The sequence below is a fragment of the Bos javanicus genome, chromosome 8 (genome assembly GCF_032452875.1).
Source record: "Bos javanicus breed banteng chromosome 8, ARS-OSU_banteng_1.0, whole genome shotgun sequence".
Classification (NCBI taxonomy): Eukaryota; Metazoa; Chordata; class Mammalia; order Artiodactyla; family Bovidae; genus Bos; species Bos javanicus.
Window position 1 is genome coordinate 67,739,419 of NC_083875.1, and position 14,049 is coordinate 67,753,467.

Below are 14,049 nucleotides of genomic sequence, written 5' to 3' on the forward strand. Positions count from 1 at the left end.
ATGCTCAAGGGCACAAAATACCTCAATATGATGGTATTAATCTTTTTTACATGCAACAAATGAAAAAGGCTGTAACTATGTATGACTTACATTTGCCTTTTACTAAAGAGCTTCTAAATGTTGTGGCATCTTCTATTGGAAACTTTATTCCCTATGATTGGTGAACTTTAATAAAAGCTCACCTTAAACCAGGAGAATATCTTCAGTGGACAATGTGGTTTCATGATATAGCCAGAGATCATGCTAACAAGAATGCTCGAGCTGGCACTCCCCAAAACCAAATTACTTTTGAAATGTTAACTGACGCCAGACAATTTGATACCATAGAAGCTCAAATACAATGCCCTCCCTTGTTGCATGAACAATTAAAAACAGTGGTCCTTGAAGCTTGGGATCGAATTACTCCTCAAGAAGAGCCTACAGGTAGCTACACTAAAATATTCAGATCAGATCAGATCAGTCGCTCAGTCGTGTCCGACTCTTTGCAACCCCATGAATCGCAGCACGCCAGGCCTCCCTGTCCATCACCAACTCCCGGAGTTCACTCAGACTCACGTCCATCGAGTCAGTGATGCCATCCAGCCATCTCATCCTCTGTCGTCCCCTTCTCCTCCTGCCCCCAATCCCTCCCAGCATCAGAGTCTTTTCCAATGAGTCAAGTCTTTGCATGAGGTGGCAAAAGTACTGGAGTTTCAGCTTTAGCATCATTCCTTTCAAAGAAATCCCAGGGCTGATCTCCTTCAGAATGGACTGGTTGGATCTCCTTGCAGTCCAAGGGACTCTCAAGAGTCTTCTCCAACACCACAGTTCAAAAGCATCAATTCTTCGGCGCTCAGCCTTCTTCACAGTCCAACTCTCACATCCAAACATGACCACAGGAAAAACCATAGCCTTGACTAGATGAACCTTTGTTGGCAAAGTAATGTCTCTGCTTTTGAATATGCTATCTAGGTTGGTCATAACTTTCTTTCCAAGGAATAAGCGTCTTTTAATTTCATGGCTGCAGTCACCATCTGCAGTGATTTTGGAGCCCCCAAAAATAAAGTCTGACACTGTTTCCACTGTTTCCCCATCTATTTCCCATGAAGTGATGGGACCGGATGCCATGATCTTCGTTTTCTGAATGTTGAGCTTTAAGCCAACTTTTTCACTCTCCACTTTCACTTTCATCAAGAGGCTTTTTAGTTCCTCTTCACTTTCTGCCATAAGGGTGGTGTCATCTGCATATCTGAGGTTATTGATATTTCTCCCGGCAATCTTGATTCCAGCTTGTGTTTCTTCCAGTCCAGCGTTTCTCATGATGTACTCTGTGCATAAGTTAAATAAACAGGGTGACAGTATACAGCCTTGACGAACTCCTTTTCCTATTTGGAACCAGTCTGTTCTTCCATGTCCAGTTCTAACTGTTGCTTCCTGACCTGCATACAAATTTCTCAAGAGGCAGATCAGGTGGTCTGGTATTCCCACCTCTTTCAGAATTTCCCACAGTTTATTGTGATCCACACAGTCAAAGGCCTTGGCATAGTCAATAAAGCAGAAAAGATGTTTTTCTGGAACTCTTTTGCTTTTTCCATGATCCAGCAGATGTTGGCAATTTGATCTCTGGTTCCTCTGCCTTTTCTAAAACCAGCTTGAACATCAGGAAGTTCACAGTTCACATATTGCTGAAGCCTGGCTTGGAGAATTTTGAGCATTACTTTACTAGCGTGTGAGATGAGTGCAATTGTGCAATTAACTAGATTAGAAACTGCTATTTCCCGTACTGTAATTGGATAAGAAACCAAAAAAAGAGCTAGAGAAATTACTTGCTTATGAGAATGCAAATCTGGAATGTCAAAAAGCTATCGCTCCAATTCGTGAGACTGGGACTATTATTGATTATTTGAAGGCTTGTTGCAATCTAGGATCAGAAACTCAAGAGATGCAAATGCTAGCTGAGACAATGGCTGCTGCCTTTAGAAAGGGAAATGAAGGATGCTTTACATGTGGAGATAAAAAGCATTTGAAAAGGGACTGCCCTAAGAAGGCTAATAAAAAACTTCCAAGAATCTGCCCTCGCTGCCATAGAGGAATGCACTTGGCCAAATATTGTAAATCTAAATCTGATATTGAAAGAAAACCTATTCCAGGAAACTCCAAGCAGGGGACCCCCCAGGTCCCCTTCAACAAAAACCAGGGGCAAATTTTATCTTTTCCCTCAATCCCTCAAACCCTCAACATCTGGCAGTACTGCTGTCGATATACCAGCCTTAAATGATTTTTTCCTTTACCCTCAAACAGTCCCTTCTAAAAAACCTACCGGACTTTTTGGACCCCTATCCCCACAAACCTTCAGTCTTTTACTTGGCCAATCTAGTTTGACTTCTAAAGGAATTACTGTTCACCCTGGAATAATTGATTCAGATTATAAAGGAGAGATTCAAATTATGATGTCATCTCAGATTCTATGACAATTCAAAAAGGGGGACAAAATTGCTCAATTACTTCTTTTACCTTACATTTCTATTAACTCTTTAATAATGTATGGACAGGCAGATTTGGCAGTACAGATCAAAAACAATCCTTATGGATATCATTGGTACCTGAATATGCCCAACCAAATTTAAATATAAAAATTAATGATAAAAGATTTTCTGGTCTCCTCGACACTGGATCTAATATTAATATTACTATTATTTCCAAACACTTCTGGCCCTAATCCTGGCCTATACAAAAAAATCTCTTGCCAAATTGCAGGAATTTCTCAAACCAAAGTACAAGAAATTTATCAAAATGTTCAAATCTACCCATATGAAGGACCAAAAGGCCAGCCTGCAACATTAAGACTTTATGTGATAGATGCACCCCTTAATCTAATAGGAAGGGACTTATACAATGGCAAACTCAGATATACATTCCACATTTTTCCTAATGACCACTGCTCATCTAACAAACAAAGCAATTATTAAAATAACTTGGAAAAATGACGAGCCTATTTGGACAGAGCAATGGCCCCTTATGAAAGAAAAATTACAGGCTGCTAAAGAACTTATAGACACACAATTAGAATTAAAACATATTGAGGAATCTTGCTCTCCTTGGAACGCTCCTATTTTTGTTATAAAAAAGAAATCTAACAAATGGCATCTCTTAACAGACCTTAGAAAAGTTAATGCATCTATGAAACCTATGGGTGCATTACAGCCAGGGATCCCATCACCTACTACTATTCCTCAAAATTGGCACATTATTATTACTGATTTACAAGATTGCTTTTTTAATATACCTTTACACCCTTTAGACCGAGAGATTCACTTTCTCTCTCCTTTTTCCTAATCACATCGGGCCTCATAAAAGATTTCAATAGACTGTGTTATCTCAAGGTATGCTTAACAGTCCTACTATTTGTCAAAATTTTGTAGCCAAGACTTTACATCCAATGTGACAGCAATTCCCTCATGCATATATCATTAATAATATACTGTAACTACAAAAAGGAGAAATGATATTTTTGACACTGAGTAGCCATGATATTCTTTAGACTCCAGAAAAAAACTGTTTAAAATAAAATATTTTTTGAAATTGCAAAACCGGTTCTTCTTACACGTGCAGTTAAGAAAAGGTTAACTTGTTAAAATACTTTTTTGGTGCTCCAATTCTGCCTGGGAAACAAAAACAGGCCTAAGAAAAAACCTAAAATTAACTCTTATCATGTCCTTGGGATACACAGCCCACTCTATCTGTGACTCCAGCCATAAACAAATGGGTGGAACTCAGGAAAAAAAAAAATTATATATATATATCAAAAAGATATTTTAAATTTCAAGAGGAAAACTATGTCTGTCTGTCTATCTAAAATTATCTATGTCTCAATGTATGTCTTTGTTTTGGGATAATATGAAGTTAATGAGCTCTATTTAAATTCAAGTTCACATGAACTGAAAAAATATTCAATATTAAATATAATGTTTATTTAAATATAAATATAATTATTTGCTAATATAATTAAGACATGTCATAAGTCATCAACATTGTATAATACTTTTATTATGCCTAGGTTTAAGGTAAAATTAAATTTGTCAACAAAAAAGTAACTCTTTATATATATATAAATATATAAATGAGATGAAAACTTTTAGATAAACCCTATTAAAAATAATTATATTTTAAAAAATATCTATCTAAAAATAATCTCTTAGGATTGGGGTAACTTAAATTTCTAGAATTGTACTAAACTAAATGATAAAAGTTTATTAAATTGCTAGGTCATTTGCAAATAAAGTAAGATTTTAAAACATTAATTACTGAACACTAACTTCCTCTTACAAAAAGTTTTTCTTACAGAAAAACTAAAGAGATTTTAGACTATTAATAAATATATATATAAATATATATAGAAAATAAATATGTATATATTATAATATATAATATAATAAATATATTCACCAATCTATAAAATGCTAATATACAAGACACTTCATAGTTGCTAAAGAAAAGTAAGATATATGCTTTTAATAAAGATACAAGAAATGGCAGATAAAATGATGAATACAAAAATATAAAAAAGGTTTATGACAAATGAAAGAGAATCTTATGTCAAACGGATGTAACTCATTGCCCTGAACTCTCTTCCTCTTCCTTCTTACCTGTCTCGATCTATACAAATTCTTTTACATGGGCCACACCTCTCCGAGGTGAAACTACACGACATGTTATAACCCACCTGTTACCTTACTTTGCAATAATGAGAACACCTAATTCTATAAAAACAGACAATGACCCTGCCTATATTTCTAAGCAGTTCAAATAATTTTTACATTCATTCTCTATTAAACAGACTACAGACACTCCTTATAACACACAAACACAAGGCATAGTTAAATAAACACATTACACACTGAGACTACAAATAAAAAATTAAATAAGGGGGAATACACAGGAACGTGAACACTTTTATCTTCCTTATCCAGAGCAGACTTTACTAGATTCCAGAGCAGACTTTACTAGATTCCAAAGCAATATATTCTTTAAGCCCATAACTATTGTTAATATAGCTTTGTTTTAAATTTTTTAAACTTACCTCAAGGAGATATTTTGACAAGGCAGAAAAACATTTGAAGACATTGAAGGACACCTCCCTTCCTCTGACCATTTGGTATCAAGACGGGTTAACTAATCAATGGAAATCTAGGAAACTAATCTTACAGGGAAAGGGAAATGCTTCTGTTTCTCCAGATGGATCCAATGAACTCACATGGCTTCCTCTTCAGAAGATTCGACCTAAGGGGGCCCCCAACATTCAAACTAGAGACGAAACAACAAAAACCCCAGGAGGAAGAAATTCCAGTATAAGCCATGGCGGCTTCAAAAATTTCCAAAAAACGCCGCACTTGACGTCATCGACCTTATGATCTCCCTACTTGGGGACAGATAAAAACCCTTACTAATCAAGCTGAAAACCTGATTTCTTAATAGGGAATGCCTCGGAATCCTGAAAATATTTTTGTCACGATGCTTGCTTTGCTTGCTTTTGTTCCCCCGCTCAGGCTGACCTGATTGATCACACTTATTGGGCTTATAGGGGGGCCTAACACCCCCTTTTTATTGTAGGTTATAGAATGGACAGATATAGGACCAATCACATCCACTAATCACTCAACACATATGCCCCCTCCATGCAGCTTGGAGGGGCCCTCTCATGCTGAGAAAGAAGGAAGACTAATTAACATTTCTCTAGGCTATAAAATCCTTCCTTTATGCATGGGCCCAACAAAATTATGTATTAATGTTAGTCGACAAACATGGGTTTTCGTCCTGCCCCCCAAAAAGGAACTTCTACACATTGCTTGGACTGTTTACTGTCCTGTCCTTTTATAAAAACCATGTCAATACTACCAAAACTCTAGGAAAAGTTAAAATGTAAGGGGTTTACTTATAAAGACTTTAAATATACTCCTGTTTATTGAGATAAATGTCGAGCTAAATCAGGGAAATTAATGTTTATGGCCAATTACATCATTGTTGACTGGGGAGCCCATGGTATGTGGGTATCAAACTGCTCAGATGATATTGGCAGCACTGTGTGTGACTATGCGACTCAAGTAGCATAGAAGGCTACCAACAGTTCAATGAAACACTTCCATGAAAAGGACTCCTTGGCTGGCTTGACGGCGAAATGACACCTTCTCGCCCTCAAATCGTCCTCGATAAACAGATTGGGCCTAAACAATGGGACATCTGGAAACTTGCTGCGAGCACCGAAGAACTTGGGACTTAGACTGGACATTTCACAGGGACCAATCATAGTCATAGTAATTATTTCTTTCACTATAATCAATCATATTTCATACAAGCCTGTGTTCCACTTCCTTTTGTTGTAGCTATAGGAAATTTACAATTCAATAAAACTTTATGTTCTGTAACTTGTATAAATTGCAAATGATATACTTGCCTTAACCCTTCTGTTTCCTTAAGAAATGAATCCCTTTTGATTCTTCGATCTTGACATAGTCTGTGGTTACCAATAAATCTCCAGCAGCCCTGGGAAGAAGGTCCCATGGCTGGACTTGCTTCCTGGTTACTTACTAAATTGCTCCAGCGATCTAAACGATTCACTGGATGGCTGATTTTTGGCATTTTGGGGTTAATAGCTATTTGCACCACTGCTGCCGTCACTGGTGTTGTTTTACAAACCTCAATTCAAACACATAGTTTTATCTAAAATTGGACTAAAGATGCTCATACTATGTGGGCCACTTATGCTCAGATAGATGAGGATATTCAAGATGAAATACAGGAACTAAAAACAACCGTCAAATGGATTGGAGATCAATTAACAGATGTACAAAAACAGGTGATGCTAAAATGTGATTGGAATTCTACTCAATTTTGTGTTACTCCTGTTCAATTCAATAATAGTGCCTACAACTGGAAACAAATCAAATTTCATTTACAAAACGTACATGATAATGCCTTTCTGAATGTACAGTTATTACAAAAAGAAAATTTTGAAACCTTTTCTAATAATCTGCCCTCTTCCACTAATTTGGAAACTTTAGCTGAACAACTAGCTGATCAATTATCTGGGCTAGACCCACGCGGATGGTTTCAAAGCATTACTCACAGCATCGGGTCTGGAACTGTAATTTTGGTGATTGTCTCGACAATTATATTTGTCATCTACCATTACCTTCATGCAAAAATTGTTAAAACTAAACAAACTCTAATGGTCAGAACACTTTTTACAAATATTATAAATAAATAAGGGGGAATTATCAGGGAGTGTTTAACAGGAGGATTCCTACGTGCTGTTTCTCATAAGTCCTCTGTTCCTTATCAGTGGAACAGCAAGCTGCTTCCAGAACTGAGGTCATTATGTGAGATGGGCTTGAATCTCCTTCAGTAAACATTCTCTTTATGACAAAACTGCTTAGTCTCGATCCTCTTTCTTGAGATATGGATTGTCTCCTGACTGGTGACCATTATTAATCCCTTGTTCCCTTGGTAACGGTTGCTGTACGCTTGGTTTTCTGATCTTTATCATTGTCAAAAGAAATTTCTTGTACAAGAGCCTATATATACTCACAGAAAGATCATTAAAGCACCTTTGCTCCATCAGAGTTTCGGTCCCCGTGTCTTTCTTTCTTTCTCTCTCTCTCTCCCTCCCTCCAGCTCTCTCTTGCACTTTCTTATCATCGACTCCAGACCACCAGGTTCCGGTCCATTAAAGGACCCCAACAAATAGGGACACTTGCCTATGGTAGAGACTTCCAGAGGGCTCAGGATTTGGGAGGGCAGTGGGAAATTGGTTCAGATTAAGATATCTCTGAAATATGAGAATAATAATTCCTACCAGATGGGGCAGTAATCGGGCATAAGTGACCATTAACGTAAAACAACCATTTGGCAAGGCTCCTGAAACAGAGTAAGTGCCCCCCTGAGTATCATCCTTAACCAGCACCACCATAACCAGAGGGTAGCACGCTCAAGACTTGAACCCAGACCTTCTCCCTCTGATGGCAGGTGCTTCCTCCACCCACAGCAGCAGTGTGGCAGCACAGATGGCTCTGGCATAAAGAGCTGCATGGAATCAGCAGGATGAGTTTCCTTCAGTCTTACTAGCTTCCCTCTCTCTCTCTGTATGGAGAGGAAACAGTGCTGTCTAATATAAACTGTCATGATGATTACAAATAAACCGAAAGTCAATAATTCACCAGTTACTGGCTGATGTCTTGTTTGCTTTTAATATCCTCTTCTATGGACTGGAGGCAAAACGCACCTTGATATATTTGTCTAGTCTATCTGTGCAGGTGGCAATCTGTTTCAAACTGTAACCATGTAACCATGTATTTATGTTTCATTGTTTAAAAAAAAATTAATGGTCTAGCTACTCAGTTGTTTGAAGCTTTCCAGGTAGCTCAGTGGTAAAGAACCTGCCTGCCAATCCAGGAAATTTGGGCTTGATCCCTGGATCAGGGAGATCCCCTGAAGAAGGAAACAGCAACCCACTCCAGTATTCTTGCCTGGGAAATCCCATAGACAGAGAAGCCTAGCGGGTTACAGTCAGGGGTCACAAAAGAGACATGATTTAGCAGTTAAACAACAACAACCACTCAATTGTTTACCTCATATCTGGAAATGGGCACCAGCAGGAAGAGCACAGGCCTGCTAGATCCATCTCCTTGACATCGTTTCAAGTGACATGGGATTTCCTGAATGATATTTTCCTCAACCAAGGTGGCTTGTTCTTTAGGATCTGAGTGTAACTGGCAATTCATTAGCATTTTGTGCAAATGAGGTGTTCCATACTGTATCTCTACAGATATATTATATTTCACAGCATATCTTCAAGGGTTGGGGATTACACATAGCTGTGACTGCTAAAGTGATTTCAACAAAAACAATTATAAAAACAGAAATGGGTTTTATTTCCTGAGTATATACTGTATCCCAAGTGCCATGTTAATGCTTTTAGAATATGTGTGTGTGTGCGCTAAGTCGTGTCCAATTCTTTATGGCCCCATGAACTGTAGCCTTCCAGGCTCCTCTGTCTATGGGATTTTCAAGGCTAGAATACTGGAGCGGGTTGCTGTTTCCTACTCCAGGGTGTCTTCCCAACCCAGGGACGAATCTCTTGTGTCTCCTGCATTGGCAGGCAGATTCTTTACCACTAGCGCCACCTGGGAAGCCCTTAGAATACATAAGTCTATTTAACCCTGAAAACAACCAGAAAAGTGCCTCCATTTTTACAAATGAAAAAAAAAAAAAAGTGGAGTTTGAAGACATTAAGTAACTTATCCAAGGACACACCCAGTAAGTGTGGGCATATTTCCAAAGCCTGAGTTTTTCCTCCACTGGGTGAGAGTAGTGGACACAGAGCGGGCTACTTGGAGAGTGTTCAGCCACAGACTACAAATTGTTCCTCCCAATAACTTGGAGAGGGGTCTGCATGGAGAGCAGTCTTTTTCTGTGTGGTCACTGACGCCATATCAGCATCATCGGGAAACTTACCAGGAATGCAACTTGTTTCTACTGAATCGTTGGAAGGGAACTGCAATCTGAATTTTAATACACTCTCCAGGAGAGAATCTCTGTATTTAGACTTACAGATGCAGAGGGCACTGAAGAAAGTTGTAAGGGATGGTGGAGGACAAGAACTCCTCAGTCTCTCACTCACTCTCCTAAGCACTTTCTACTGCAGCCTTGCCTGCTCAAGGCACTGTCTGACATCAAGCCTGTGCACTTCATCAGATCTCACCAGCCTCTCTCTCTGTTTCTTTGTATCCTGAGCAGAAACAGTGCACCCTAACAGAAACTGTCAGGGTGATTAAAAATAAACCCAAAGTCAGCAATTCACCAGTTACTGACTGATGGCTAGTTTGCTTTTAATATCCTGTGGGGTGAAGAAGGGCTGGGGAGGGCCCATTCTGAGCTATGGTTGGTGGCCCGTCTGCCCAAGAGCCCAAGCATCTTGGGGCAGGGGATGTTTATTTGCATTGAACACCAACTCAATTAACTGTCATGGTCAGAGGCAGCTGCAGCTTGGAAAAATCCAATTTGGCGCTAAGAGTGCAGCTGGGAGCCTTGCTTAGCATGGTCCCCTAAAAAATTAGATTTAGTGCTTGTCATTGCACATTAAGCTATATCAGGTCCTTATCAGTTCCCCCTCTGGCCACATAAGCGCTCCTCCCAGCAGTGACTGAGCAATTTGCACATAACCTTCTCTGTTGACTTTCCTTAGGCTTCCTGGAAAGATCCAGGGCCTCCTCCCTCAGATGACTCATGAGGACATCTGTCCGTGGAGCAGAGGGGGCTGGAGGCCCCCCTCACAGTACAGTGTACTCCATTAGCAGCTTTCTAGAGGTTAAAAAAAAAAAAAAAAAGCAAAAGGGTAATCTGGGGGACAGTGAGTGGGAAAGATGAAACTGTAAGATTGGTCAAAAAGTCCATTTGGGTTTTTCCATAACACAGAAAAACCCAAACGAACTTTGTGGCAAGCTCAATATCAATGATGGTGATGGTGGTAGTTGCTAATATTCTACAGGTAAAAAGCATTTTCACAGATTATATCACTTATTCCTCAGTTGTTCAGTTGCTAAGTCGTGTCCAACTCTTTGTGACCCCATGGACTGCAGCACGCCAAGCCTCCTTGTCCCTTACTATCTCCTGGACTTTGCCCAAGTTCATGTCCATTGAGTCAGTGATGCCAACCAGCCTTCACATCCTCTGCCGCCCTCTTCTTCTTTTGCCTTCAATCTTTCCCAGCATCAGGGTCAAATTTACCCTCTGAACTCTTAGTACTCTGATAGCCATTTTAATGATAGGAAAGTGAAGCTCAGAAAGCTGACGTGATTTGCACAAGTTTGCATAGCAAATTAATGGAGCAGAAAGGAAAAGCCAAGGTCGTCTGACGGGCAGTCATTCATCCGTACAGCTAGGTGAGTTGCCCCTCTATCACCCCTGTCAAGCCCTCCCATTCTGTGTACTGGGGACTGCTTCTTGAAGGAACTGCATACCCAATCAGGCTAGACTCACAGATGCAGACAGGAGAGATAATTTGATGAGGGAAGAATGCTGTCCCTCTATGACTCTCAAGATCTGGCCCTGATGATGCTTACTGATAGCCTCAGAAAGGGTCCCTGGCCCATACCTCTGCCAAAATTCATGTTGAGGACCAAGGTCACTTACCTAGCTGCCACTCAGGAGCACACATGGTCTGCAGCATCCAAATAGGCAGTGTGGGCTCCAGCATGGCCACGCCCATGTTGGCAAGGCAGATGGAGCCTGGGGAGACAGTCCAGTGAGCCCCCGAGGCAGTCCTGAAGCTCAGACCCTCCCTCCTAAAGGAAGGCAATGTCAGCTTACCTGCAGCCACCAGGATATAAGGGTCTCTGAGAAGCGTGAGGAGTGGAGTCCCCTTGGCACTCTGAAAACACGGAAAACAAAAAACTTCATCTCTACAGTGTATACGCCTCTCCTGTTTCACAGAATCCGAGAGCACGCAGGCAGGACCGTAGAGACCACCTACATCAGCTCCCTTACTGCAGAGGTCAGCCACCCACAGGTCACAGAAGGAGAAGTGATGTACCCAGTGTCACAGAGTGAGCTGGTGGCAACCACATGGCCCCTGTGTGAAAGGCAGTCACAAAGGGTGGGACAACATATTCCAGACATAAGTCCTGCCTTCAAATGACCACCAAGCAGATCAGAATGGGTTGTCAGCAAGGCTGCCACTGGGCAACAGGTGTCTGGATGCCTAGCCCCTCCACTGATCTCCCCAGAACTGACATTTATCCAGGGAGAACCACAGGCAAATCACTGAGTTCCAGAAGTGAGCCCAGAGGTGACAACCCACAGAGCTGCTCGGGCCTTCTGAATGCTTTGTTCTGACAATGCGGAACCATACTGGACTGGCATTACCAAAGAAGCCTGAACATATAGATTAAAATGTCAGCCTGAATGTCCAATGATAACATGCCTGTCCTTCAAAAAACTCCATTCCAGCTAAATTTAGTCATCTACCTTCCTTCCAAGCACACCAGCAAGCCCTTTGGTCATCATGGTTACCTTTCCCTAAACTCCCTTCCTCCTTTTTCCAATAGGTCCAAACCTCAGGCATTCATCAATGTCAAGCTTAAATGGCCCCTTCTTATCCACAGTGTTCCCTAACTCAGTAGCTGGAACTTTTCTCTCTTAAACTTCCTAAGCACTATGTCCTAATCCATGGTATTTACCACTTTCTATCTTGATTTAATGGTGAGGAGATACCCCTCGTCCAAGGTAAGGAGCAATGGCTGTGCTTTGCTGGAGCAGCCGTGAAGAGATACCCCATGCCCAAGGTAAGAGAAACCCAAGTAAGACGGTAGGTGTTGCAAGAGGGCATCAGAGGGCAAACACACTGAAACCATACTCACAGAAAACTAGTCAATCTAATCACACTAGGACCACAGCCTTGTCTAACTCAATGAAACTAAGCCATGCCCGTGGGGCTACCCAAGACGGGCAGGTCATGGTGGAGAGATCTGACAGAATGTGGTCCACTGGAGAAGGGAATGGCAAACCACTTCAGTATTCTTGCCTTGAGAACCCTATGAACAGTAAGAACTGGACATGGAACAACAGACTGGTTCCAAATAGGAAAAGGAGTTCATCAAGGCTGTATATTGTCACCCTGTTTATTTAACTTATATGCAGAGTACATCATGAGAAATGCTGGACTGGAAGAAACACAAGCTGGAATCAAGATTGCCGGGAGAAATATCAATAACCTCAGATATGCAGATAACACCACCCATATGGCAGAAAGTGAAGAGGAACTCAAAAGCCTCTTGATGAAAGGGAAAATGGAGAGTGACAAAGTTGGCTTAAAGCTCAACATTCAGAAAACGAAGATCATGGCATGCGGTCCCATCACTTCATGGCAAATAAATGGGGAAACAGTGGAAACAGTGTCAGACTTTATTTTTGGGGCTCCAAAATCATTGCAGATGGTGACTGCAGCCATGAAATTAAAAGACGCTTCCTCCTTGGAAGGAAAGTTATGACCAACCTAGATAGCATATTCAAAAGCAGAGACATTACTTTGCCAACAAAGGTCTGTCTAGTCAAGGCTATGGTTTTTCCTGTGGTCATGTATGGATGTGAGAGTTGGACTGTGAAGAAGGCTGAGCGCTGAAGAATTGATGCTTTTGAACTGTGGTGTTGGAGAAGACTCTTGAGAGTCCCTTGGACTGCAAGGAGATCCAACCGGTCCATTCTGAAGGAGATCAGTCCTGGGATTTCTTTGAAAGGAATGATGCTAAAGCTGAAACTCCAGTACTTTGGCCACCTCATGCGAAGAGTTGATTCATCGGAAAAGACCCTGATGCTGGGAGGGATTGGGGGCAGGAGGAGAAGGGGACGACAGAGGATGAGATGGCTGGGTGGTATCACTGAGTCAATGGACGTGCGTCTGAGTGAACTCTGGGAGTTGGTGATGGACAGGGAGGCCTGGCATGCTGCGATTCATGGGGTCACAAAGAGTCAGACATGACTGAGCGACTGATCTGATCTGATCTGATCTTGATTTAGTAGTTTATTTACTCCAGTGTTCATCTCAGCACTATTTACGATGGCCAGTACATGGAATCAACCTACATGCCCATCAGCAGAGGAATGGATAAAGAATATGTGGTACATATATACACAATAGAATGTTACTCAGCCATAAAAGGGAATGAAAAGATGCCATTTGTGGCAATATGGATAGACCTAGAGATTGTCAGACTAAGTGAAGTTAAAAAGAGAAAGACAAATACCACACGATACCACTCACATGTAGAATCTAAAAAAGGATACACATGACGCTATCTACAAAACAGAAATGCAGTTACAAATGTAGAAAACAAACTTATGGTTACCAGGGTATAAGGGGTGGGGGAGAAATCAACTGGGAGATTGAGAGCAACACATATACACTACTATATATAAAATAGATAACTAATAAGGACCTACTGTATACCACAGGAAAGTCTACTCAATACTCTGTAGTGACCTACATGGGAAAAGAATCTAAAAAAGAGTGGATATATG

General features: G+C 40.8%; 1 protein-coding gene across 2 annotated transcripts in view; it reads right to left on the minus strand.

Moving 5' to 3' along the window:
• The window catches only part of SLC18A1 (solute carrier family 18 member A1), a 49,311-nt gene that overhangs the window by 16,639 nt on the left and 18,623 nt on the right, over positions 1–14,049 (minus strand). For both annotated transcript variants that reach the window (XM_061425828.1, XM_061425827.1), the window contains exons 9-10: positions 11,344–11,404; positions 11,167–11,262 (exon numbers count right to left, since the gene is read on the minus strand). In XM_061425828.1, the coding sequence (XP_061281812.1) occupies positions 11,167–11,262; positions 11,344–11,404 (157 nt within the window). The remainder of the gene's footprint in view (positions 1–11,166; positions 11,263–11,343; positions 11,405–14,049) is intronic.